General features: G+C 48.8%; 2 protein-coding genes across 4 annotated transcripts; both read right to left on the reverse strand.

Moving 5' to 3' along the window:
• Nucleotides 1-19: 19 nt before the first annotated feature.
• On the reverse strand, nt 20-10,150 carry HOXA10 (homeobox A10). Of its 2 annotated transcripts, XM_080580990.1 has the most exons (4): nt 10,076-10,150; nt 9,779-9,886; nt 2,940-9,590; nt 20-1,512 (listed from the first exon to the last, which is right to left on the reverse strand). In XM_080580990.1, the coding sequence occupies exons 3-4, from the start codon at nt 3,757-3,759 to the stop codon at nt 1,238-1,240; spliced, it is 1,095 nt and encodes a 364-aa protein (XP_080437116.1). In that variant the 5' UTR covers nt 3,760-9,590; nt 9,779-9,886; nt 10,076-10,150; the 3' UTR covers nt 20-1,237. The 2 variants fall into 2 exon arrangements, with proteins under 2 accessions (XP_080437116.1, XP_080437115.1); XM_080580989.1 differs by having other exon boundaries at nt 2,940-9,886; nt 10,076-10,148.
• On the reverse strand, nt 7,018-23,559 carry HOXA11 (homeobox A11). Of its 2 annotated transcripts, XM_080580992.1 has the most exons (3): nt 23,435-23,559; nt 14,772-15,324; nt 7,018-13,345 (listed from the first exon to the last, which is right to left on the reverse strand). In XM_080580992.1, exons 2-3 carry the CDS (start codon nt 15,304-15,306, stop codon nt 13,113-13,115), a joined length of 768 nt encoding a protein of 255 aa, XP_080437118.1. In that variant the 5' UTR covers nt 15,307-15,324; nt 23,435-23,559; the 3' UTR covers nt 7,018-13,112. The 2 variants fall into 2 exon arrangements, with proteins under 2 accessions (XP_080437118.1, XP_080437117.1); XM_080580991.1 differs by lacking the exon at nt 23,435-23,559 and having other exon boundaries at nt 14,772-15,500.
• Nucleotides 23,560-23,951: the final 392 nt, after the last annotated feature.

Below are 23,951 nucleotides of genomic sequence, written 5' to 3' on the forward strand. Positions count from 1 at the left end.
AGAGGTAAAATTAAAAGGATTCATTCCACTTTTTTTATTCTTCTATGAGAACATAAACATCGCCTTTTTCACGCACAGCAGCATTACAATATTAATTTATTCCGATTTAAGGTAAGAACTAGATATAGCTAGAACTAACATTTATAATAACGATAGAATGCATTTGCTTAAAACAGTATCGGCATTTTAATAATAATAGACATTTATACATATCTGTAATTATAGTTTTTCCCCTTCTTTCTTTTTTTTAAATCTTTTTAATTTTTTTCACCTATATGCTTGACCCTTTGATGCATGTAACTTCACAGTATAAAGGAAGACGAACATATTCTCCCTTGCTATCTTAGACTCTGGCTCAGAAAGTCCTTCTGATGTTCAGGATATACACTTTTCAGTGAAATTAGTGAGGAAAAAGTGACTATTTTTTTCTCAAGGGGCAATTGTTGTGTGCTTGTCTTGTGTTACCAACGGTAACGTTATTTATAGACAAAAAAAAATCACTAATTCCACATATTTAAGCAAAACTACATTAAGTAAATATCTACAACCAGAAAGAGAGAGAGAAATTCAGAGGTAAGTGTCATAATTTAGTCCATGAGCAACACGAACTCTTTTATACCTTTAAAGAGAAGAGATTTCATTTTCCTGGCCAATTTTAAAGCTGTAATGTTGACTTTCAAGGTAAAGGGGGAAAAAATCACTCTTAACGCCAGTTCCCATGAAGCCCTTTTGAAGGATGCCTGCATTTCATTATTGTAAGTCCTGCTTCTCGAAGGAAAAAGGGGGGAGGGGGGAGAAAAGGAAAGGAAAACAGAGGGGGAAAAAGCTGAGCTCCCAATATATAGAAATATGGCAAGGCTTAAATTATTCATTCTGAACAGTCCAAGTTACACCTCCTATAATTTAAAAGAATGCGCCTTTAACCGAGCTCGTTTACTTTTCGGAGAGATATGAAGGGGAAAGATATTTGCAGCTCCTGAAATCATATTTCTGGGTTTCAAAGCTTGAAAGAAGAATTCGGGCCCGGGGAAGCCTGCAGGAACCAGGGAGGTTCACACATGGCATTTTGTGCATTAGCATGGCTTTCTTCCGCCCCCCCGTCACCCCAAAGTAGCTATTAAGAGGTTAAGGACATATTGAGAACGTCTAAAATCGTTAATCCATACAGGTGCAGATGACTACAGCCTAGGAAAATGATACTGGCTCTTTAAACCATAAAGATGTGTTTATAGGTTCATCAAGAGAAATTAAAGTTGGCTGTGAGCTCCCGAATCCTATTCTCTCTGTTCATTTTCTTCAGTTTCATTCTGCGGTTCTGAAACCAGATTTTAACTTGTCTGTCTGTGAGGTGGACTGTGCGGCTGATCTCTAGGCGACGCTCACGAGTCAGGTACATATTGAACAGAAACTCCTTTTCCAGCTCGAGAGTTTGATGCTTGGTATAGGGGCACCGTTTCTTTCGACCACTTTTTGCGGTTAGCCAGTTTGCTGCATTTTCTCCTTTTGAATTGCCTAGTTTTGAGAAAGTAAAAGAGGGACGTTACCAGCGGGTAGGAGGCGATGAGCTGGGGAGGGAGGGGGGGAAAAGTGTGCGTGTGTGTGTGCGGGTGTGCGCACAGGGGCTCGCTCCTGCAGCTGCGGCCCCAGGGCAGAGCTGAGATGTGGGGAGCCTCGGGGGGGGGACCTCGCTTCCGAGAGCTTCAAAGCGGTTTCCTAAAGGCCCTGGAGCTGGCCGGGAACAGCCTTGCCTCTGCTGGGATGCTCGGCGGGGAGTGCGGCCCGCTGGGCAGCTCGTCTCCAAACCCCCAAAATAGGCTTTTAACCGCTCCGACCCCACTGCTGCTGGAAGGCGACTTACTGGATGGCCTGGGGTCTTTTTTTACACCCCCCCCCCCCCCGAGACACCTGTTTCCCCTCAAAAAACAAACAAAGAAACAAACAAAAAACCCTGCTCTGAACTTTGTAAATGTGCTCTGGAGGCTGAAAACAAGGTGAGCTGCAGAGCAGGAGCCTCCCTGTGTCCTACCCCTGCCGTCTCAGGAAGCTTCGCCATGGCCCTCTCTTCTCCAAAGGTCTGGGAGAAAAATACAATAAAAATAAAAGAGAAAAAAAAATCACCCGTTGCAGGGTGTTTATTCCTATCGCTGGAAGCGGCTGGGAAAGAGATAAAACCGATCCCTCGGTGGCTCGGAGTGGTTCGTTGTTGTGAGGGCGACTCTCTAGGAGTTTGGGGTTTTTTTTTGCTTGCTTTTTGTTTTAATCCTATTATTTTCCAACGGGGCGCCTGAAGGAATAACAGGGCGTCTGAAATGCAGCCAGAGGGAAGCGCCTGAAAAGCCTGCAGCCCAGGGAAAGGGAGTTATTTTTTTGCCATGGGGACCAGAAAGGGAAATAAATAAGCAAATGAATAAATAACAAGCCTGTTATCTAGTGTAGACGCTGAAGGATATTCGCGGTGCATTCATCAGTCTAATTTGATAGCAGTTCATAGATGGCACATTTCAGCGCGGCTGTTATTCCGAAAAGCATTCTGGATCGTAAAATATAACTTACCGCGTTAATAGGTTTATTTATTGGCACTGCCTATTGCTTATTTTGGATGCTTTACAAACATCTCTGTTATCTGGTAGGCACCTTCGCATCGCAGGGGAAAGACTGATCTCGCTTGCTATACGTTTAAGCCGCATGCAGGCTAAAGTTGCCCAGAGCAGAGGCTCTAAGGGTTTTAAACTATAGGACGGACATTAATTTTTACGGCAACCCCATGCCCGAATATTACAAAGTTCACAAGGTCAGTGTGAGCAGCGCTTCTTGGCAGCCCCGCAGGGCTGCTGGTATCCTCCTTTCGCATTGCCACGCTCCTCGGCCGCTTTTCCTTTCTCATTACCACCGCTACCATTCCTTAAGCCTCACCGCCACCGTCACCGTTATTTGCTTACCTACGGGCTCTTTCTCGGGAGAGGCTTTGCTGCTCTCCGACGGGGCTGGGGAGAGCTCCTCGGCGGTGGAAGACGAAGCCTGGGTCTCGTCCTCCCGCTGGGAGCCGCACGCCAAGGGGCTGGGGGAGCGCTCCTCGTCCTCCTTCCTCCCCGCGTCCGGGACGGGAGGCAGAGATGGAGGCGTCTGGAAGCGGCCGGGGGGCTGCGGAGGGAAGGGGGCAGCCCCGGGAGGCCCCGCGCCGTAGCTCTTGGAGGTGCCATAAGCCTGGGAGAGGCGGAAATAGCCCGGGACGGGTACCCCGGTGCCGTTGCTGGCTGGGCTGACCTCGGCGCTCAGCCTCGGGAAGGGAGCGAGGTCAGTGGCGGCCGAGCCTTTGGGGCATTTCTCTGAGTCATAGAGGCAGTAGGAGCTCTCCTCCTTAATGTTTTGAGCGAAGGAGCACGAGGTGGCCTGCTGGCTCTCCGGCTCTTCCATGCGACAGGACCGGGGGGGGTCTAGCCACACTTCCATCCCTGACACGTAGGGGTGCGAGGTGGGGACCATGCTTTGAGAAGTACCTTCATTGCGTTTGCTCAAAACGGGGAAAAGTCCGCAGCTTTGCAGCCCGTAGGACAGATCGGACGCTTGTGGCAGGTAGATCCCACTGTTGGGATAGTAGCCGCCTCCGCCTCCGCCTCCGCCTCCTGCTCCCGCCGCTTCCCCTCTGCCCGAGCTGATCAAGGAGTCTACCAAAAAAGAGTTTGCGGCCGGGCTCTCTGAGCATGACATTGTTGTGGAATAATTTGGCGAAGGGAGCAGATAGCCCTTTCTGGCTGACATTTCTTGTGCAAAACATGCTGAATATGATTAGAGATACCCCCGCACCACGGCGGACGCTTGCAGCCAATGGAAGCCCAGGCCTCCCCAGCAACCCCTCCCCGTCTGGTTTCGTATGCACCGAGCTGCTCTCAGGTCGACCTCTGAATTTGGGATATGGATGTATATTAATGCGGGAGATGGATTTCCACCCGCACGCGCGGCGCACATGTGCGAGCGCCTGCGCCCGTGCGGGAGCTGCGCGCCGGGGAAGGGGCAGGAGTGGGGCTGGGGGGCACCCACCCCGAGCCGTGCTCCCCTGCTATGGCCCGCACAGCGATAAAACAGCCCCGGCCGCCCCGATGTTTATTGTACCTAGGCTGAGGCTGCATCCAGATGAAGTTTTTATTAGCGCTCCTCTCCCCGCGGTTGGGCTTGCCGGAAGCGATGCGCGCTCACCTCCCCGCGCAGCCCGCGTGTGTCGCGAAATTAATAAAGCCGCGGGTTTTATGGCCGGGCTCCGCTCGTTTTATTTGATTGTCTCGTTTTTTAAGGAATAAAAGACGTGTTATTGTTTATCACGGATCATTGGGAACCGTAAAGGGGCCTGGTGTCTCTTGTGTTAAAGTGCTGGGGAAGGGGCTGCTTCCAGCCCAGCATCACCACCACGACTCCAGGCTGGGCTTAAATTTCCTAGAGATAAAACGCTCACTGCTGCGCTCGGGGATCTCAGAGGGAGCAATGCCACTCTGGGAGGATTAATTGTGCGGTTGCAGCTTCTAATGCTGTAGTTAACGCTGGATTCTTCCCGAGGTCTGATTGCCATTTAAAATCTAAAGCCAGACATACGCCACAGAAAGAATCCAGACGCGAGCAGTTCAAATGGATCCTCGCATGATGCTGCGCACCCTGTTTATTGACGTGTTTATATTTGGGCCGTCGTTTTGATTCCTCCCTCCCTCCCTCCCTCCATTTGGGTCATTCACTTTTCGCCTCTTCAAAAGCACCGTCTCTGTCACAAGCACCGTACTAAATAATAGAAAGAAGGATAAGTAGATGAATCCTGAGATACTAGACAGCTCTGTCCAGCCAATATGTAATTGTGGCGGAGGGAGCAGACAGATAGCAGACAGACAAGCACGCAGACAGAGAGACAGATAGATTTTCTAATGAATCGCTTAATGATCGCTTGCTTTCACTTCCATCATCTCTCGCTTATGCCATTTGGAAGTCGCCTATCAGCCTGCCCCGAGGAATTAAGCCTTCTTCAGCCTAAGCGGAGCCTGCGGCTCTCAGGGCTTTTCCAGCGCTCACTGCCCACCCCTGAGGAGCTGGCCTCTCTCCTCTCCCCCTCGGCAGCCCGGGGAAGCGGAGGCGGCCGGCTCCCAGCTCCCGGCCGCCTGGGCGAGCGGGGGCAGCGCCGGTACCGGCGGGGCCTCAGCGCTGCCCCGGACGGAGCCACCGGGCCCGGGCACCGGCCCCCGGCTCATGGCTCGGCGGTCCCCAGCCCCTCGGGCCCCCGGTCCCCCGGCCCCTCGGTCCCCCGGCCCCCGGTCGCTCGGTCCCCGGTCCCCAGCCCCCGGCCCCTACCCTTGGCTTTCGCAGCGCCCCGCAGGCGGCCCGGGGCAGGCTCTGCCCTCCGCCCCGCGGCTCTGTCACGCCTCACGTGGTCGCCCCCGCGAGCCTTTGCCTTGCCGGGGGCGAAAATCTTGTTTGCCACATTTTGACATTGGCTCGGACGAGTCGCTCCGTGCAGGAGGCAGCGGGACGTGCCTGTTGGTTTCCGTAGGCGAGTTAAGCTGCTGGGGCCCTCCCGGGGCTCCGTCCTTCGTCAGCTGGGGCAGGGAGAGGTTGTTACAACTTTGCAGGACCCATAAAACCTTGATGGAAAGGCGTCTTATTTTTCCAGCCTTCTCGAGTGAGCACCAAGGCACCGCTCCTTTCTGAGCGCTGTAGGATGGGGTGATAGGAGCCGGCCCGACAGCCTATAGAAACCCTCCGAGTTTTTCCCCGCATTTGCTCCTGGAATACTGTTTGTGTTTCCCAAAGCCGGCTAAGCCCACGATGTGTTAATGTGTGATGGACAAACCCTTATCAGATTCCTATGAGGGCCGTATCGCTGCTAACAAAATTAATACCATATAAGGGACCGTTTTATTGGCCAGTATACAGGAAGGCCATTATCAATAGGCTTAGCGTTATAAATGCAGATCTAAATAAAATGAAACGTGAGCCCCGACTCCTCGTTCCCAATACATTTCTCTACACGAGTCAGGTATAAAAATTACTCCGGGGAAGTCCGCTCTTGCGGTATGTTTATTTTGCATTTGCCAAATTAAATAGAAATGGATTGCAAACCCAAAAGCCATACGGAATCGAGGAGTAACACTTGAAATCCTTCCAAAGCTGTTTTTAAAATAAGCAGCTCCCTTTTAAAATTTGGATTAAAGGGGGGAAAGGCCTATAAAAGCACGTTACGATCCTCGTCAGCCTGAATAAAAAGGACTCAAAATGCATCGCAACAAACACGAGCTGGCTGCTTCTCTCCCTCGGAAGGCGAATGCAGGCAAAATCAGACAAAAGGCGCAGAGGCCGGGAACAGCTCGGACGAAGAGAACCAGGTTTTAGCTTAACTTTCCCATTGCCCCCCGGCCAGGCCCCCGCAGGTTTCGTAGCCAAAGGTCTGGCGATGCAGGGGCTGGGGTTCAGCCCTCGGTCGGGAACGCAGAGGACCGGCAGGAGCCGCCGGTCGTTGTGCTTATAATAACGCCCGGTGCCGGCTTGATGGTCAAGGCACTCCGCCTGGATCATGAACTCCGATCGCCGTTGCATTCTCCCCGCTTTCTTTAATCGCTAACAAGGCCAAGGCAAATAGTAACCAGCATCATCAAAGCCAGTGGAGTAAAACTAATAACGTTCACTTGATTCTTAACTATAAAAGATAATGGTCAATTCTGCCTAAACTGAACTAATTTGGCATGCATTGGGTGTTGCTACCGCATTTCCAACGCTTAACAATGTGTCCCTTGGAGCTTAACCCCCATTTAAAAGAAATTTTAAAGAATATTGTGGACGCCAGGGGACGAGAAATGCTTTCTTTTTAATTCTGCTCCCGTAAGGAAAGCTATCCCAGGGTCTATAAAACCGAGCAAATAAAATTCTGATAAATATCAAAAGCAGCGAGTAGGTGATTTCGCGCAGAATCTAAATTCGCGGCGTACATAGACAACACTATCAAAATAAAACTTTATTGATCTAAGGAAAATATAATAGATGCATTAATAGCGTCGTTAAGCCGTTTTATTGGTTGGACTAAAATTAAAAACAAAAAGGGAATAAATAAAAACGGACAGCTCAGCCTAAGCAAACTCTGACTGGAAATTTCAAAACGCATCATGTTAAACTGTGATTTATATTTTTATTATTAGCCTGTATACACCAAAAGATCAGCACTGTTAATCCAGAGACCCATTTTGTAAGCTAATTAAAATATGCTTTTATTTGTAGACAGGGGCAAACTGCAATTTGCGAAAATGTAAATGGCCTTGCAGTTTGTTGCAGGAGTGCATGCGCCGCCTATCTGAGAATATAGCTGCAGATTACATTTTATACATCTCGAAAAATTAATGCAATCAGGGTATAGTTATTTAATATTGGAACTGTCAGTTGTCAGGAACGTGCATGTGTGCCAGATTCCTTCTTTTCTTCCTTTCATTTTTTTTTCTTTTTCTGGATTTGCTCCAAAGAAGGCGGATTTCAAACAGGAGGTTTAGGAACTGCGTCCGTGCCAAGTTAGGTGACAAATGACGGCCCCGCTAATTTTATCTTTACTAGAAATTCTTTCACGCTGGGGGGGTGTGGGGGAATTGGCTTGTTGTGGCGGATTATCCTGTTAAAAATTAGGCTGAGATTTAATTTTATTCCAGCCATCCGAAGGCTTGTTCTCCTAACTATATTTCAGAGTGTATGTGTATCAGTTTACTCATTTGGATTAGGAACATATTTTGCAAGTAATTTTGACGAGCTCCGAATTCTAGTATGAGGCAGAACAAAATACACCCCGACCAATTCATGAAGGTTTTATCTCCTCGCCATTCCTCCGGCACTGGTAAGGAGAACGGTGCTTTCTATTGTCTGGAGAGCCCCAAACACCATGCAGAAGCAACAGCGGTATCGGGTTATATCTCTATCGGTAAAATCTTAAATATACAAATCTGTCTTTTAAGTGCACCCTTTTTATCGAGAGAGATGGGCCGCGCAGCTGTATTAAGCGTTTGAAACTGTATCCTCTCTCCCCTTTTTGTAGCCCTTTTTTCTTTAAGATCTGGATGCATGTACAAATATATTTTTTGGTTGCGGTATAGCTTGGCTCTCAGACACACACGTTGGCTTGAAGTTTCGATTTCAGAGCATTTAATGAAAAGATTGTGACAAAAAAAAAAAAAAAAAAAAAAAAAAAAACACAAACCCAAAGAGCTTATGAAAAAGCCTCCCAGGGGTTTGGATGTGGTATGTGAACTGAAGTTGAGTACACGATTAATTAAACACAGTGTAGACACTGAGTTGGCCTCGCCTCTTCCCTCCAAAACATGCAAACCCAAATCATGTGAAATAATAAACAGTTATTGTAAGAAACAAGCTTGTTTTTTTAAAATATTATCCAATGACCGCGGCCGTCAGTAAACAATTCGTAACCAGAGGGCGCTTTAACTGCTGCTGGGGTCCCTTTGATTTATTCAGTGGAGTATTGAATGGGGCAGGGAAACAACAAGGGGAAAAATAAATATTTGATCAAATATGCTGAGTTTAACTCGACTGGCGTAAAATGAAATGTTGCAAAGGGACCCTCGGCAATTGCCCTGCTCCTTCTCGAGATGTGACTTCTTACGTCCTGGCGTTTCCGAGGGGAGGTCAAAAGAGATCAGCGTGCCCGAGCTTTTAATGGAGCATCTTTGATGAAATCGATAGGTTCCGATAATCATCTGAAAAATGCTCTCTGCCGACTGAACATGTGCTTTTAACTACGCTTGCAACAGTTCCCCAGGAGCACAATTTTAAAGGGCGCTGTCTTAAGAATACTGCAGGCGAGTTGCATTAGTTTACATACGAAGACTCCTTTGAGAGCAAGGGCAATTTTTTTTTTTCCCTCGGATAATTAAATATGGCATACCCTCTCATAGGAAACAAGCGGATTAAAATATGTAGCCAAACCAGTATCTCCATACAATACCACCTTTCCTCCTTCCCCCTTCTCAAATGGAGACATAACAAAAACATGTGAAACTTTTATGGGCGAGAAAAGTAACCTGGAGTTAGGGATACTCGTAGCGAGGATAGAGTTTCAAAGCTACAACCCCGAGCAACCCTGAGTACATGAGAATGTGTGACTGTTGTTTGTTTACAGCACATGGTCTAGTTCGGATGGATAGATGGATAGATAGGTACCCAAATCTGGTCCTGCAGGAGCATTGACTTAACGTGCAACCGCATGCGTAGTTTTTAGCACAAATGTGTCAAAACTTGTTTACCACAGGCTGTGTCCAGCTGCGAGGTAGCAGGCTATCCTTTTAAGTTACCAAAGGACCCTAACCAAACTACAGTTCAAGTCCAATAAGATCGTCAGAATTGTCTGTCATTTGCAGTCTGGCTTGCCATAGATCTAGTTGATTGAAGACACCTACTGTTCCACACATAAATGTCAAGTTTCATAATATTTCCAGCGCTACAATTTTTTATAACTGGAAGAAATCTACAAGTTTCTCTGAAAAATATTTCCAGATCCCCTGGATTTTCCACGCCGCTGGCCAAAACTTTATGAAGAGACAGAAAAAGGTCAGCTGCGACTTCGAAAGTCCCTGAAATATTATTGCCCGGGTTTAAGCCCGACTTTTTTTTTTTTTTTTTTTTTGCCTCGCTCCCTCTGCCCGCGGTTCTCCTCCAAGGTGCCTGACGAAGCCAGGTCGGGGCAGGGGCCACCCCGGCACCCTGGTGACACCCCGGTGACAACCGCACACGCCTCACAGGGCACCCGGCGAGCACTTACCTTCGTGCATTTCCCAACCCACAGCCCAGCGGATCTACCTCTCCACCTCTTCCTCCCCTTGACTTTCGCAACGCGGAGCCCGGAAAGTGCAAAGAATTGAACGTGCGGCTGCAAAGTGAACAAAGGCCAAGATTTCGCAGGACTGCTCCCCTCGCCCCGGGCGGCTTTGACATTGATCTGAAGATCGCCATCTTGTGGCAAAGCGGCCCCGACGCCGCCGCCGCCGCCGCCGCCGCGGGCGGCCCCGGCTGCAAGCCGTCGGGTGGCGGCGCGGGGCGCCGGGCAGCGGCCGCTCACCTCCCCTCGCCTCCCTCTGATCCGCAGGAGCAGGAACAGCCGCCGAACCGCCGGCCTTTATAGCGGGGCATTCCGCCTGTGCGAGCGTACAAGTCACGGACACTTTTTATGGCCGCATTGTCACAGCGGCACAGAGGATGCGATTTTATTGGGCTAGGAAATCAAACCCCGAGCAGAGAAACTCCATGGTTTAACTGTCTCTGGGATTGGCCATGAATGCCAGTTAATTTTTAACCGGGGAAGGAAGCTCTCTAGCTAAACTTTCATTGCCCTTCGGCTCTCCATCCGTCCCTCTGTCTCTCTCCCGCCGCCTGTCCACGTCCGTCCGTCCATCCATTGCCTTTGAGCTCGCCTTCCCCCCCAGCACGCTGGACAAACAAACAAACAAACAAACAAAGTCCTCTTTCCCCCCCTCGCTCTCCTAACGTTTCCTTCGACGGGACGTCGCCTGGCTCGGTGGCGGTTGTCAGCAGAGGCCCCAAGTCAGTAAGTCCTTCACCTCAAGGTTATGGGTGATGTCCAAGCAATACAGAAGTTCAAAGCCAGTAAACAATGCGAAAACGGAATGTACTTTCTTCTCGCTATTAGGAATAGGGTCAACATTAAAGATCCTAGCACTCTTCCCCAAACACATTCCCATCTCAGCTATTCTTTTCCTTTGGTTTTCCCCCCCTCCTAACTTTCTCCCTCCTCCCGCCCGCCTCAGCCCACCCCCTCCTTGCCTTGGAGATCAAGGACAATTTCAAACAGGCCATTTCCACCACACTGCCATGCGGAATTTTTTTTTCAAAGACAACAGTTTTCTTAGGGCTCTCACGCTCCTCAGCACTTCCATCGGCTGCCCCGGACCTTCCCTTTGGTGCTGGGCGCATGAAATATGCCCCAAGCGCTCCCGACACCGCGACTACTTCCAGAGCAGCCCTCCTGGCTGAGGGTGCTGGGGAGCAAACAACAATGTCACAGCAAGCCCTCCACACAAGACCTTGCTCTACCGGCACTGGCAGGACAAGGGAAGGGCCTAGCACGTAGCCAGCTGTGACCATGCTTCTTTTTCCATTCCTGAGCCCCGCCGGCACGGTGCTCGAACAAGCAAGCCCAGGTTCCCTTGTTTACGCCAGGGCAGAAGATTTAGCAGCGAGGGTTCACAAAAGGATAAGCGTTTCTCCCGGAATGACTGACCAAGGTCAGGAGGAGTTTCGGGTCCCAAAGCTCCATCAGGCAAAATAACGTTGCAGTAACGTAACACCAGAATGAAAAATATAAAGTTTCCATTTTTTTTATTTTCCTTGTGCGCTGTTCCACTGTATACATGCAACCAAGTACTTCCGCATATTAAAAGAAAACTGTATATACATATAGTCGATACATATTGAAAACAGTGATGTCATATAAAGATACTGCATTTTGTGAACCGTGTCAAAGAAATTACATCCATTCAGTAAATTTATTAATCAAAAAACATTCTTATCACCACTTTGTTGCACATGTAAAGAAATCCCACACCCTCGAGCCCCAAAGGAAAAAAATCAGGAAAAAAAAAAAAAGCATTCGAACAAAATAGGTCATGGGTTCTTTTTTTATTATTTACAAGCCTTGTAAAACACCGTTCCTGTATGAAATATACATTCAGATATTCTCAACAGCAAATTACCTTAACGATAGAACACCGTATCCTTTGTAAACTGATATAGAATTTTAAATATTTTCCTTTTTTTTCTTTTTCTTCTTTTAAATTGCATTTTTTTTCACGCTTTGGTTCCTGCAGGGAAATATATATATTTATAGATATTTAAAATAACTCCAAACAACTCTTCATTCTTTGCATATGTCGACTGGGCGACAAAGTCGAGCTCGTGACATTTAAAGTAGACAACAACAAAATTACCATATTTACATTGTTTGGCTTCTGATTAAACTCCTCACTAGCCACCTTTAAAAGAACAGGCGATTGAGTTATTTTAATGATCCAATGTGTGTGCATTGCACAACTCCAAGTTTCAATTAAGTGTTGTGTGGTATTTGCTAAACTGTCGTTCTCCACAGGTATTTCCTGAAGAAAGTTTGTGAGCCAGAAGCCAGAAGGTTAGTTTCCTTTATGTATTTTTTTCTTCTAAAACGCTGAAATTCACACTTTTTTGCCGTGTGACTTTATTTTTAGCATTTAAATATGATTTGTCTCCAGAAACATGGCAACGTGTGGTCAGTTGTCATAAATAAAACGAGAGCTAGTTAAAATTTGCTAAATCTTTGCGCTTTTTTTTTTTCAGTGATTGTTTCTTTACGATATATGGCAAATTTATACCTGATTTTTCTTTCTTTTTTTTTTTTTTTAGTAAATAATTAAGTCTTTCACTTAGTTTTCTTCTTTCTTCCCCCTCCCCCCTTGCTCCCACCCCCCTCCAAAGGAAACACTATTATACCCATCACTACATCCATATTACAACTGCTCGTGGTTGGCCTCGTGAAGGTGTAGGCATGTCATCCCCCCTTAATTTTCTCTTCCTCCCCTCCAATTCCCATCTCAACCCCATGGGCGATGGTGGAGCGCTGCCTGCGAGATAGAAAATCGCCGCCAGGAAGGGCAGGAGATTATTTCGGAAAGTTTGCCTCCTGCAGCGGTCCTGGTTGTGGGAGCAGGGCCCGGCGGTGTCCCCGCACATGTTGGGCACAGCGGGTTTGGGGTGGGGGGCCGGAGGTGCCGTCCCCGCCCGCGGCTGCTGAAATCGGGAGCAGGATGGGGCGCGGTGCCTGGGAAGGTAAGAGGTATGGGCTTGGCGCTCAGAGGTGACGTGCACTTTAGAAATGGATGCCATGTGTGTCAAAATCAAACCGATTCCAGTTGATAAGTAAATATATCTATATATATATAAAAAAAGAAATCGTCGTGGAAGTCCCAGAGCGGATTTACATGTATGTAAAACCTCGGATTCTTCTAGTCCCGTCAGATACACACCTCCTTCCTCCGTGTAACCCCGTGGCTTGACCTTGTCAAGGGCGAAATCGGAATTTAATCTCGTCTTGAAAAACCCTATGAGTTTTAAAGTAGTGGATTAGCTGAGTAATATTGTAATCGGTCCCTGTTAATTTTTTTTTCTTTCATTCTTCTGTTTTGAAACCATATTTTTACTTGGCGGTCGGTCAGATTGAGCATTCGGGAGAGCTGCAGGCGTTTCTCTTTGTTTATGTAGACACTGAAGAAGAATTCCCTTTCTAACTCTCTAATCTGGTATTTGGTGTATGGGCATCTCTTTTTACGGGTACGTTGTCCACCTGTGGAGCGAGAAAAGGCAGAAGGGTTTGTCACTCGGCGCTGCCGCCGGTGGGGGCCGAGGAGGGCCGGGAAGGGGTGGGGGGACCGGGACACCGGGGCAAAACACATTCATATGGAAAAGACGCGTTTTGCCCCTCGGCGGCTGCGGGGGTCCCGGGCCCGGGACCCCCCGGGACCCTCCGGGACTCGCCGGCTCCCGCAGCGCCGCGGCCCCCGGCACCGGGCAGGGCGCGACCCCCGCCGGGAAGCGGGGCTGCGGCCTCGCTCGGAGGGAGGAAGGGGCAAAAGGGTCGTGGGGACGGCGGCCGCGGCTCGGCAGAGCCGGGAGCGAGCCTTTGTAGGCGGCCTCGGCGGGCGCCAGGCGCACTGAGGCTCCCCGGAGAAGCCTCCACCTGGCTGCCTCCAGCAGCGGCCCGGGGGCACCGGCACCCCGCCGCCAGCCCTGCCGGCTCCCCGCTGTCCCTCGCTCGGAGCCCGAGCCCTGCCGCCCGGCCCCAGCCCAGACACAGCCCCGGAGCCCGGGGCTGCAGCTGAGCGCCGCCTGCTCCCCCAGCCCGCCGCTGCGAAGCACGGTCTCGGCTCTGCCGAGGTCTTCTCCTCGCGATTAGCCAGCACGGTTTTTAAGTTCATTAAGCGGAATATAAAAGGTTTCAGGGTTCAGGAGCTCTTTACATGAAACGCAGCCGCTATCCCTTTAAAAACTTCCTTTTCTGGTACAGTTCATTGTGGAGGTATTTTTTTCCCCCAGCCGTATACTAGCTTTGCCTTTTAAAAAGCCCACATAAAAAAATCAGACTTTGACAGATTGAATAACAATTGTAAGTAACAAACTGTTGGACAGAAGGCAACACGTAATTGCCACAGCGCCTTAGTAAAATGGCTTCCTTTAGACAAAAAGGCCAGCTTTAGGTTAATTTGTTTCTTTTAATATATTGCTACAGTTCAGGCGGCTACTTTATCTGTTAAACGCTATTCTAGCGCAATCGTTAAAACGGCGATGGCTTTGAATTCGGCTCCTAACTAGACTCCTGGTGCAACACATGGCTTTTATAAAATCACTGGATTACATCGATATCAAAGGAGTCGGGATCCCCCCTTTTCGCCGCATTTACAGGCACCGAACGTCCGTTATTATATTTTCGAGAGCTGACCGCAGAGCCCCTCTTTCTTCTTATTAAAAAGAAAAGAGGAAGGAGAAAGAATTTTTTTTTTAAAGGCATCCATTGCCCGGTGGGTATTTCACGGCCAATTTCAGCACTAAACACGTGATCTCGCCTTTTATAACAAAGTTTTGTTGGGGGAAATCTAAAGGCCCTTCATAAACCTTATATGCTTATAAAACAGCATATAAAAATTTAACAGCGGCGGTGCGCTAGATTTCAACCTCCCTTTCCTAAAGCGCTCGGGCGCTGCCTTTATACGTACTGGAGCTGCCGGATTTCTCCTCATTGTTGCCGGAAGATGACTCGGGGCTGCTGCTGCTCTCCGGCCGCCTCCTCCTCTCCTTCTCCGCGGCCACCGCCGCCGCCGCCCTGCCGCAGCCGCCCTCCGAACTTGAAGTTGCCGCCGTCGCCCCGGCGGCCGCGGGCGCTTTGTCGCCGCTCTTGTCCAGCGAATAGTCCGCTGAGGACAGGTTATCCGCGGTGCCGTAAGCCGTCTCGAAAAACTGGTCGAAAGCCTGGGGCAGGACCCCGTTCCTGCCCACCGTGCTATAGAAATTGGAGGAGACGTTGGCGCTGGGGTGGTAGACGTTAGCTGTGTTTTTGCCGAACATCTCGCCCATGCTAGCAGTGGTGGTGGAAGGCAAGCAGTCTCTGTGCATGATCTCCTCTGCGGAGTAGCAGTGGGGCAGATTGTTCCTGGGGTGCCATTTACTGGAGGGATCAATGGCATATTCCCTGAAGGTAACTTCTCTCACAGGTTGGACCTGGGGCAGGTTGGAAGAGTAGGAGTATGTCATAGGGCGAGAAGACGGGGTCTGGGGCAAAAAAGAAGGGAGGCTGGAAAAATCAGGACCCGAGACGTAGTAAGTACAACTTGGCAAATACATGTTAGAGGAACAAGGAACACGCTCATCAAAATCCATCATTAGGGCTACCTCGGCTTCTCCGCATTAGCTGAGCTTAACATGATTCTCTAACGCAGCTGCCCCTTTGAAGCGGATCCGTGAAGGAGGAAAATTGGGAGACGTCGGCTGACGTGGAGAGCTCGCCCCAGCCCGGCAGGGAGGTGCGGTCACGTGACGCCACGCCAAATTGACAAGCGGCGGCTCCGGGCCCTCGCCCCTTCGGTGCCGGCTCGGGGGATGCAACAGATCGGCACGGCGCCGGGCTCCCCCCCCCGCCCCGGGGTAACGCAGCCCCCCTCCGGGGCATTGCCCCCCGCTCCGGGGGATGCCCCCCCGAAGGGCACGGCACCCCCCCCGGCCGCCCGGTTCCCCGGCGGAGCGGCTTAGCCATCCCCGCAGGGCTAGGTGAGAGCTCTCTGTTTGTTTGTTTGCTCGCCGGGCTGGAAAAAAAAGAAAAGAAAAAGCAAGGAGCGAGCAGGAGGGATCCAGCGCCGAGCCCTTCGAGGAGGCTGCTGGCTAGCAGGAAGCTCCTCAAGGAGCGGCCGTGGCTTTTTTTTTTTTTTTTTCTTTTTTTAGCTCGCCTCGGTTCGCTCTGCCTTCCCACCGACCCAAGGGAAAAAGAGAAAAAAAAAAAAAAGGCAAAAAAAAAAAGCCCTCGCCCTGCAGGGTTTTGCTGGAAACGTTACTAGGAAGAATGTGCCAGGGTCAAGTCTGTACTGATTTTCATGGTGAATAGATTACATGCTTGCATTCATGTTCACTTCCGAAGCGCTTAGTGTCTTCCTTCCCTTACTTACATATTAACCTCAAATACCCCGCGCGGCTTCATCCCAGCTTTACTAGAGGTAGCTCCCGAGATTTCACTCCCCGATCGCAGGTTCCCTTCCCTCGCCCCCCCCAAACCGTCGCTCGCCTGCGTGCGACGCCAGAAAGCCCTTTAAACTGCAGACCGCTGAGCTCAGAAGTGTTTGCTGATCTCTTCGCCTCCGCGCTGCTGCTAAATACTTGGGAAACCAGGGGATGTTGGGCTGCCCCGCTTTGACAAATATTCGGGGTTTAATTGCCAGAAGCCTAGTTAAAATGATTTGACATACTATTAACCCCTAGGAACAAACTCGCCGTACCGTGATGCTTTCCTTTTCGCCTCGTACCGTCGCTGAAGGCTGAGACCCAGGGAGACCTATTTTAAAAACGTGGTTAAACTTTTACTATTGTTGCATGAAAGGGATGATATAGAAAGCGGATTGTACAGGGCAGAGACTAAAAAGCACTTCTCTGCCAATAAAAATGCACACCCCACCGAATGAGCAGAGCCAAAGAAAACAGAGAAATACGCCAAAGAATACAGCACCTTTTCAGGCATGGACATCCCTCGGCTGTTGGAAAAAAATATTTTTTTGCTAGTCTGATGCTCGGTTTCAGAAAAGAAATATTTGGGTTCCGGCTGGATTTAATCAAAATAGAAAAACAGAACGGCAAAAGGCTATTGTGAAGTCGGTGCTCTTATGAAATTAGACGTGCTTCGAGATCCGTCCCCCCCCTGGGCTTGGGAGGCTAATGGAAGGGAAACTAAAATGCTAGGGAAATAATATTTGGATTTCCACCCCCCCCCTTCCTCTGCAGTGCTGTGGAAGTATTTATATATCCGGAGAAAGTTCTATAGTAAATTCTGGAGATCTTCGGTATTTAAATGTCAACATCGATTTGTTTATTTATTGCTTAGCTTATCGTAACTGACTCAATAACAAATCTAATCATGTTGTGCACAGAAAAAATATTCTCATTATGTATTTTCCCTACATTATAGTTAACTATTACATTTGAATTCAAGCTGTAAATTCAATATTATCAAGTAATTACTTTGTAGTGGAGTAAACTAATTTATTAGCATTAATGTTTATATGCCTTTTTCTTATTTTACAAGGGTTACCATTCACAAATCAAATGCTCTGGACGTATCCCCGTAATGAACTCTTTATTTTGGTTTGCTGCACGAACTTCTCATGCTTGCTGCATGTCTGTGAGCTGAACTTGAAATTAATGAATTAATCTTCAAGCTTGACATATTTGCTAGAAAGTGGATGGAAAGAGATTGCATGTCGTCAAAACCGCCAGCAGAAGACTGCATTGTCGTTTAGGGATTGTAAAAGCGTTTGGGGATTTTCCCTCCCTCTCTCTCTCTCTCTCCCCCCTCCCTCCCCACACAACTTGGGCTTGGGGGGTGCAAGATCTCTGGTTGGCTTTTTCCTTAACGCTATACTTCTGCTCGCATCTCATTTCTCCCCCAGCTTTTGTCGGGGGGTGGTGAGGGTGGGAGTCCTCTTTTGGTACCCGAGCGCTGTTTATTTTTCCTCTGTCCCCCCAACCTCCGACTCCGTCCACGAAGAAATCTCCCCTCACACCCTGCTCTCACACAGTTCCCCCCCCCCAACAAAAAAGGAATGTATAAGGATTTCAGTGACTTTGAGATAACAAAGGCGCCACCATTGCAGAGCCTCGCCCCGCCTCTGTGTGATGGCAAACAAATTCTTGCACTTGTATTAGGGCTTTTAAGGCTATAATTGAACACGGCGCGTCTAGGAGAACCGAAAACAGTTCTAGACTGACCTGCGGTTTTATAGCACTTTGGCAGTCAACTTCAGCTTGTGTCAGAGCAGACATGACAGAGCTGCCCGGCGCTTAATCGCAGGACGCCACCTACTTGGACTCACTGCAGCCCCCCTCTCGCACTAAATAAATTTTAGAGCTAGGAGTGGGGAGCAAAAAGCTGGCACAGGTTTGTATGCGGCTCTTTCCTGCACATCCCTGCGGCCGGGGCTGCCGAGCCGTGCGGGGTTCGGCCGTGCCAGAGGTCGGGGCTGCCTCCGTGAAACAAAGGGAAATTAAGGCAAGAGGGGCGAGGAGGCACCAGCAGCCCGGCCACCCTCCTGCGAGACCAGGCGTGTGTGGGAGAGTGTGTGGGCATATGTGTGCTTGCATAGCCTGCACACGTGCAGCCCCGATGCCTGCTTTTGTGTTACTCGCGGGCTGTCCCCCCCCCCCCCCCCCAAAAAAAAAGGAAAAAAAAAAAAAGGAAAAAAAAAAGGAAAAAAGGACAACCACCCCAAGCAGCATATTTGCTCAATCCTGCTTGCAGCGCGAGGGGACCCCAAAAATCAGAGACGGTAATGGGGAAGGCTGCGGGAGGCGCAGAGCGTCTGGGAGCGAGTAGACACCCAATGCACACAGACTGTTCTCTGCTTTATTTGCTGTTAAGTGAAACAGAGATAATGTACGCTTAAAGCCCCGGAATGTGTGGGTAATTGCAGGGAGCCTGCTGTTAAGTTGCTGTGTTCAGCACAATTATCAATGTTGATTATTTGGTCTAATGTTGAATTGCTCTTTTAATACAGTAATTGGGACTTCCGCGTTGAGGAAGGGGGGAAAATCGAGCCTTCCCCTTCCTAACCTCAGTGAAAACAACATCAACAAAGGGAGGCATTTCGTTTTGAGAAGCAAAATGCATTCGTTACGCCTTCCCGAGTATTTCGGACGGATTAGAGAGGGTAACGTGGCTAAAAACGCTATGAATTTTGCAGCTCCGCTGCAGCACATTTTGCTCCGCTGCAGCAGGGCGAACGTGGCCAAGAGGTGGGGAGGCTGTGAGCACATTTACCCATTTAGCTAAGCTAAACAAAGCGAGGAAAAAGCTACATCTCTTCTTTGGAGGAATATAAACAGAGCTAGACGCCTCGATAGCCCAGCTTTCATATATACAGATCGCGTGCAAAGGGAACTGTTTAACTTACTACCACTGTTCTCCAAAAGGTCAAGTTCTATAGTATCCAAATTGTTGTCTTTTTTTTTTTTTTTCGTACTGCGTTTTGTTTTAAACATTTTCAGCCCACCGTTTACCTTGCCTATAGGGTGGGTGCCTGTAATTAACAGGGGAAACGTGTGCTAAAAGGAATTTGTGTCAAGAAGAGCTAATTAAAATATTGCCCGACCACTGCTTTAACTCTCTTACTCTCCCTTCGCGTAGGCACGGCGAGGATTGCTGCGGGTCAACCACAGGAAAGTATCTCAGGAATTAGGACAGCGTTTTGTAAACTTACGGGATGATTACAGTGTACAAAGACTTATAGAAAAAGTGTAATACGAGGGAATTCACAGCGTTTCTGCCTACGAAAGGCACGTCCCCTCCCCCTTTTTTTTTTTCCAATGAAAATAAGGCCATAAGGCGATAATTCTTCTCAAAATTTGCCAGGAATGCAGCTTCAGAAACGCACGGTGATTGTTTGGATTTAAAATATTTCGGGCTCAGAAGGTCTTTACCGGCATTTGTTCTTTTCTGTGCGCTTTTTAATTTTTATATATATATATATTTTTTCTGTTATGGAAAGGAGCTATACGAATCCATCTACTAGAAAAAAAAATCTAAATTTCCTTCAGCACCGTAATAGAAGGAAGTGTAACAATAGCTATCTACGATTTTTTAAATATTAATTTACCTCATAATTTGAAGTGATTTTTGATAACGGCAAGGGGGAACCCTTGTGCTGTGATACGGAACAGGCTATGTATTGTCCCAAACCTGAAGCAGTATGGTTGTTATTTTGCTAGGAAACTGCAGAATACGTGTAAAAAGAAAGGGCAGATTTAAACAGAATCCAAGGCAAGGTTATTCTGACTTTTTTTGTTGTATTTAATCAGATTGCATTATTTCAAAGACTTGAACTTCTCTCGAAAGGCTGTGGTCATCTGGGAGTAGAAAATTTTAGATTGTTTTTTAATATCAATTACCGAAACCCTTTCCTTACTCCGTCACCTCTTAGTCGCAGAGATGGAAACGTTTCAGGAGGGTGTTGTTTTTTGTTTTTTTTTTTTTTTTTTCAACCTCCCAATCCTCCCGTTTAGTTTGAACATTAGAATAAAATGGCTTCGGACCGAAAGAAAAAAATCTACCCTGCTCTGGAGATAAACCACGGTATTTTGCATCCCTTTGCGACGATGGACCGTTCCATCTGCAGTCAGACTCTGACTCCTGTAGTTGCAACAAGCAGAAATAACGGGGGCGTTTTTCAAGACAGGAAGCTTATTCCAGCAAGATAACTTCTCTTTCTCGAGCACTACTTTCTTGCCCTTTTGCAGCCAAACGATTTGTTGTTCTAACACACTCCCAGCATCTTTACAAGCGCGGAGGGTTTCTTATAACGCTGAGTGTCCTAAAACCCTGCCTCTCCAGCACTCTGTGCCCCCCGCTCTGCTTCGCTAAAGCCCTTCTAAAATTTAGTTTGTATTTACTGCTCGTAGCTTGCTGCTGGAAGACAATAGAGGCAGATTTGGCAGTAAAGAGGGCGTAAGGAATTATTATCGTAGACGGTCAAATATTTCAGAAATTGACCGACTGGCGATGCTGCCATAAATGTCTCTTTTTCTGCACATGAATGCTCTTCGAGGTTTTCCCGACACGTGAAAGTGCGCACTCATTCGTTTCTTTTTTTCCCGTGTACCCAGATACAGGTGCAGGAGACTTCTGACAAAGCCAGGGTGCGGGAGAGGGGTGTCTGGACCCAGCCGCGGGCTCTAAAACGGGTGCGAGAGCGAATTTCCCTGGTTATCGCCTCCCGATACCGAAAACCAGCCACTTCCCACCGCTTCCCACCCAGACCCACTGGGAACTGGGTCATTAGCGTCGGTGGCAGGAAGCAGGTTCCAGTCACCTTTCATGTGCCAGTATTTTATGTGGGATTAATCCGAGCGGTGTAGGGAACATCCCCAGCGATTCCTTGAAAGTGCGGTGTTATTAAACAATGCGGTTATGCCTGCGGCCGGCAACATCTCGGGCGATGTTCCCAAGTTCACCCGTAACCCGGAATGGCGCTTTACACATTAGAAAAAAAAAAAGAAAAAAAAAAAAAAAGAAAAGCCCGCCCAAACATTCCCATGTCGACTTACATTTAAAAGTATCGCTACAACTGATGCCTTGAACTTGACCTTAGATTTGTTAATCCAGGAAATATATTCAGAGAGGGAAAAAAAAAAAAAAACAAAACTCCAATCGCGTTGCCTTTGACAAACCGGGATTCTTCTCCCTCCAAGCTCAGGATGCAAACAACACAGGTGGGTTATTAGATATATGACGTGCCCTCTGCATTAAGGGCAGAATGCTACAGAAAGCGAACTGCCCCAACGCCGAGACAAGCTTGTCGTAGTTAGGGTGTTCCTGTGATGCCAAGCTCCAGGGTCTGCCGCACTCGGTACAGAAATTCGAGTCAAGGTAATCGACCGGGATTCTCAGCTTAATTGAATTTTATAGGATATAATGTTCTCGCTAACGCACACTGAATGTTAACAGTGATTTATAAAGGCTTTTTATTTTTTTATTTTATTTTGCCCAACTCGGCACGAAACACATCGGATTTTACTGTACCACACCGCTAACTTTATAGGAGAGCCCTTTTCCCATATCGTGAAACCCACAGAGGTAAAGAGGTTTCTCCATCAGGATAGTTCCCGGGGGCGGGTACAGGAAGTATCACTGTGCCGGGGCTGTCAAATCAACGACTTCAAAGCCCCAACTTCATATTTTGATAGACTTTCCGAAGTGCATTGTAACGAAGGTACCTGTACGTGGGTAACCTTTACAGGGATGTATTTGTCTAACACGAGCTGAAAACATGCGAGGCGATTCACAACGCGATGCACAGAGCTCGGAGAGGGCTGCCCGTCGCCTAGTTTGTGATATGTCCCGCAAAGACACCCATCCAAAGAGCTCTCCCTCTAAGCCTAACATGGCTGCTCTCGGCCTTGCCGGGTTGAGCACAGGCTCAGGGCAGCGGCTCCTTGCCTTCCCCGTTAGGACACCGGCACCTCTCCGGGTGGCACCGCCACCGGTCCCCGGGAGCGCCGGTGGAGGCTTGGCACCTCCAGCCGGGGCCGATCCGGCGCAGTGTGCGGCTCACGCCTCCTTTCTCTTTCGTTTTTGTTTTCGCTTCGGGTGCCCAGACAGCATGGGGATTGCATTTTCCAAAACCGGGCGTATTTAAGCCTTAGCCAGCCACTAGCTGGAGACGGAGCAAGATCGCTTTGTATTAAAATCTAACATTTTTTATGCCTATCCGAAGGCATGTCGAAACCTAAAATCAGGGTGCCTTAAAACACCCTGCTTTTCCATTATTCCTAACCCAAGCCGACTGTAGAGGCCGATTTATACGCTCAGGAATAAATTAAAGCACTTTGCTGGATACAGAATCGAGGCGATTACGACGCGGCTCGGATTAATTCAAACTGGCAGGTTACACCGCCCGGCTGGCATTTTTTCCCTCTGGATACACACACGCACAACAGCAGGCAGGTTACATAGCCTCTCCAAGGGAACGCATCATTCCCCCGCTTCCACACAGACCCTCCTCCCCATTTCACGAAAGAGTAAAATCATTTCGGAGGCGACCACGCACAGATGGCCGGGAATAAAATTCGGGATAAATTTCCAACGCAGCCCGACCCAACTTTGCGAGGCGAACCAGCACAACACAGAGCACAAAGCCAAGCAAGCAGCAGCTCCATTTGCAAGTCTGCCCGCATCCTGGGCGCTGACCCCAGCGTCTCCTGGCCCACTTGCCTGCCAAGAGGCTTCTTTGCTTCCCACCTATGCTGGGCTGGGAAACAGCATCGCTGGGAAAGGTGGAGCCAGGCTAGGAGAAGCAGTCTTACTTTTCGAAGCAGGCTCCTCGTCCCATATAGCATCATCCCAGACAGACTTCCTCCTCTCTCTCCCAGGTCCCCGCGGCAGCAGTGGTCCCACTGCTCATACAGCGTGGGAGAGAGGGAGCCGGGTGGGTGGGTGGGCTCGGGGGGGAGCGGGGGGCCTGGGAAATCCTCCACAAAGGCCTCCCGAAGGACTTTTCCCTAGCCGTGCACGGGGCTTTGTGGAGGGACAGGGTGGGTGTTTGTTGTTGGCTTCTTTGCTTAATTCACCACCGAACACGGGGAGAGGACAAACATTCAGCCGCTTCCAGGAAGAGCACGCAAATCTTACCCCAGCATCCAGACGTCTCTCGCCCGTGCAAAAACATATCCCCACGGAGACTGACAGCTAGGATCCCGCGCTGGGCTGGAGACCTCCAGATCAATGAGGATGGACTGCACAGTTTTTGGTTTCCTTCCCTACAGCTTAAACATACCCGGTCCGCAAAACATTCCTTCTCTTCTCCCATTGACTTGGGTTGCCGTTGATTTGGGTTTTTATTTGTTTTCTGCTCTAATTCTCGGTTGTCTGCCTTTGAACGGAGAGAAATGTAGCCACTAGGGCACATCGTCCTTCCTACCAGCTCCAGGCTGTCTACAAAATGCAGCAATATCACAGGCTAATTATTATTATTGCTGTTATTATGACTGCTATTATTGCTGGTTTTTGTTTTCGTCTCTCTGTCTCTCCTAGTCCCCTAGGAATTCCGATGGCGATTTGCACACAAACAAGGTGATTGCAGGAAGCTAAAATGCTGTCTAATTCCTCGGATTCCCATCGCACGAGAAGGAGGGGAAAAAAAAAGAAA

This window comes from Anser brachyrhynchus, assembly GCF_964034855.1.
Source record: "Anser brachyrhynchus genome assembly, chromosome: 2".
In the NCBI taxonomy this organism is placed as follows: domain Eukaryota; kingdom Metazoa; phylum Chordata; class Aves; order Anseriformes; family Anatidae; genus Anser; species Anser brachyrhynchus.

Excerpts from the sequence above, each read along its gene's own strand:
- HOXA10 (XM_080580990.1), bottom strand. The coding sequence starts at position 3,759 with ATGTCAGCCAGAAAGGGCTATCTGCTCCCTTCGCCAAATTATTCCACA. Across the intron at positions 1,513-2,939 it reads TCCCGAGAAAGAGCCCGTAG|GCAATTCAAAAGGAGAAAAT; the intron begins GTAAGCAAATAA and ends TCTCAAAACTAG.
- HOXA11 (XM_080580991.1), bottom strand. The coding sequence starts at position 15,435 with ATGATGGATTTTGATGAGCGTGTTCCTTGTTCCTCTAACATGTATTTG. Across the intron at positions 13,346-14,771 it reads GGAGAAATCCGGCAGCTCCA|GTGGACAACGTACCCGTAAA; the intron begins GTACGTATAAAG and ends CTCGCTCCACAG.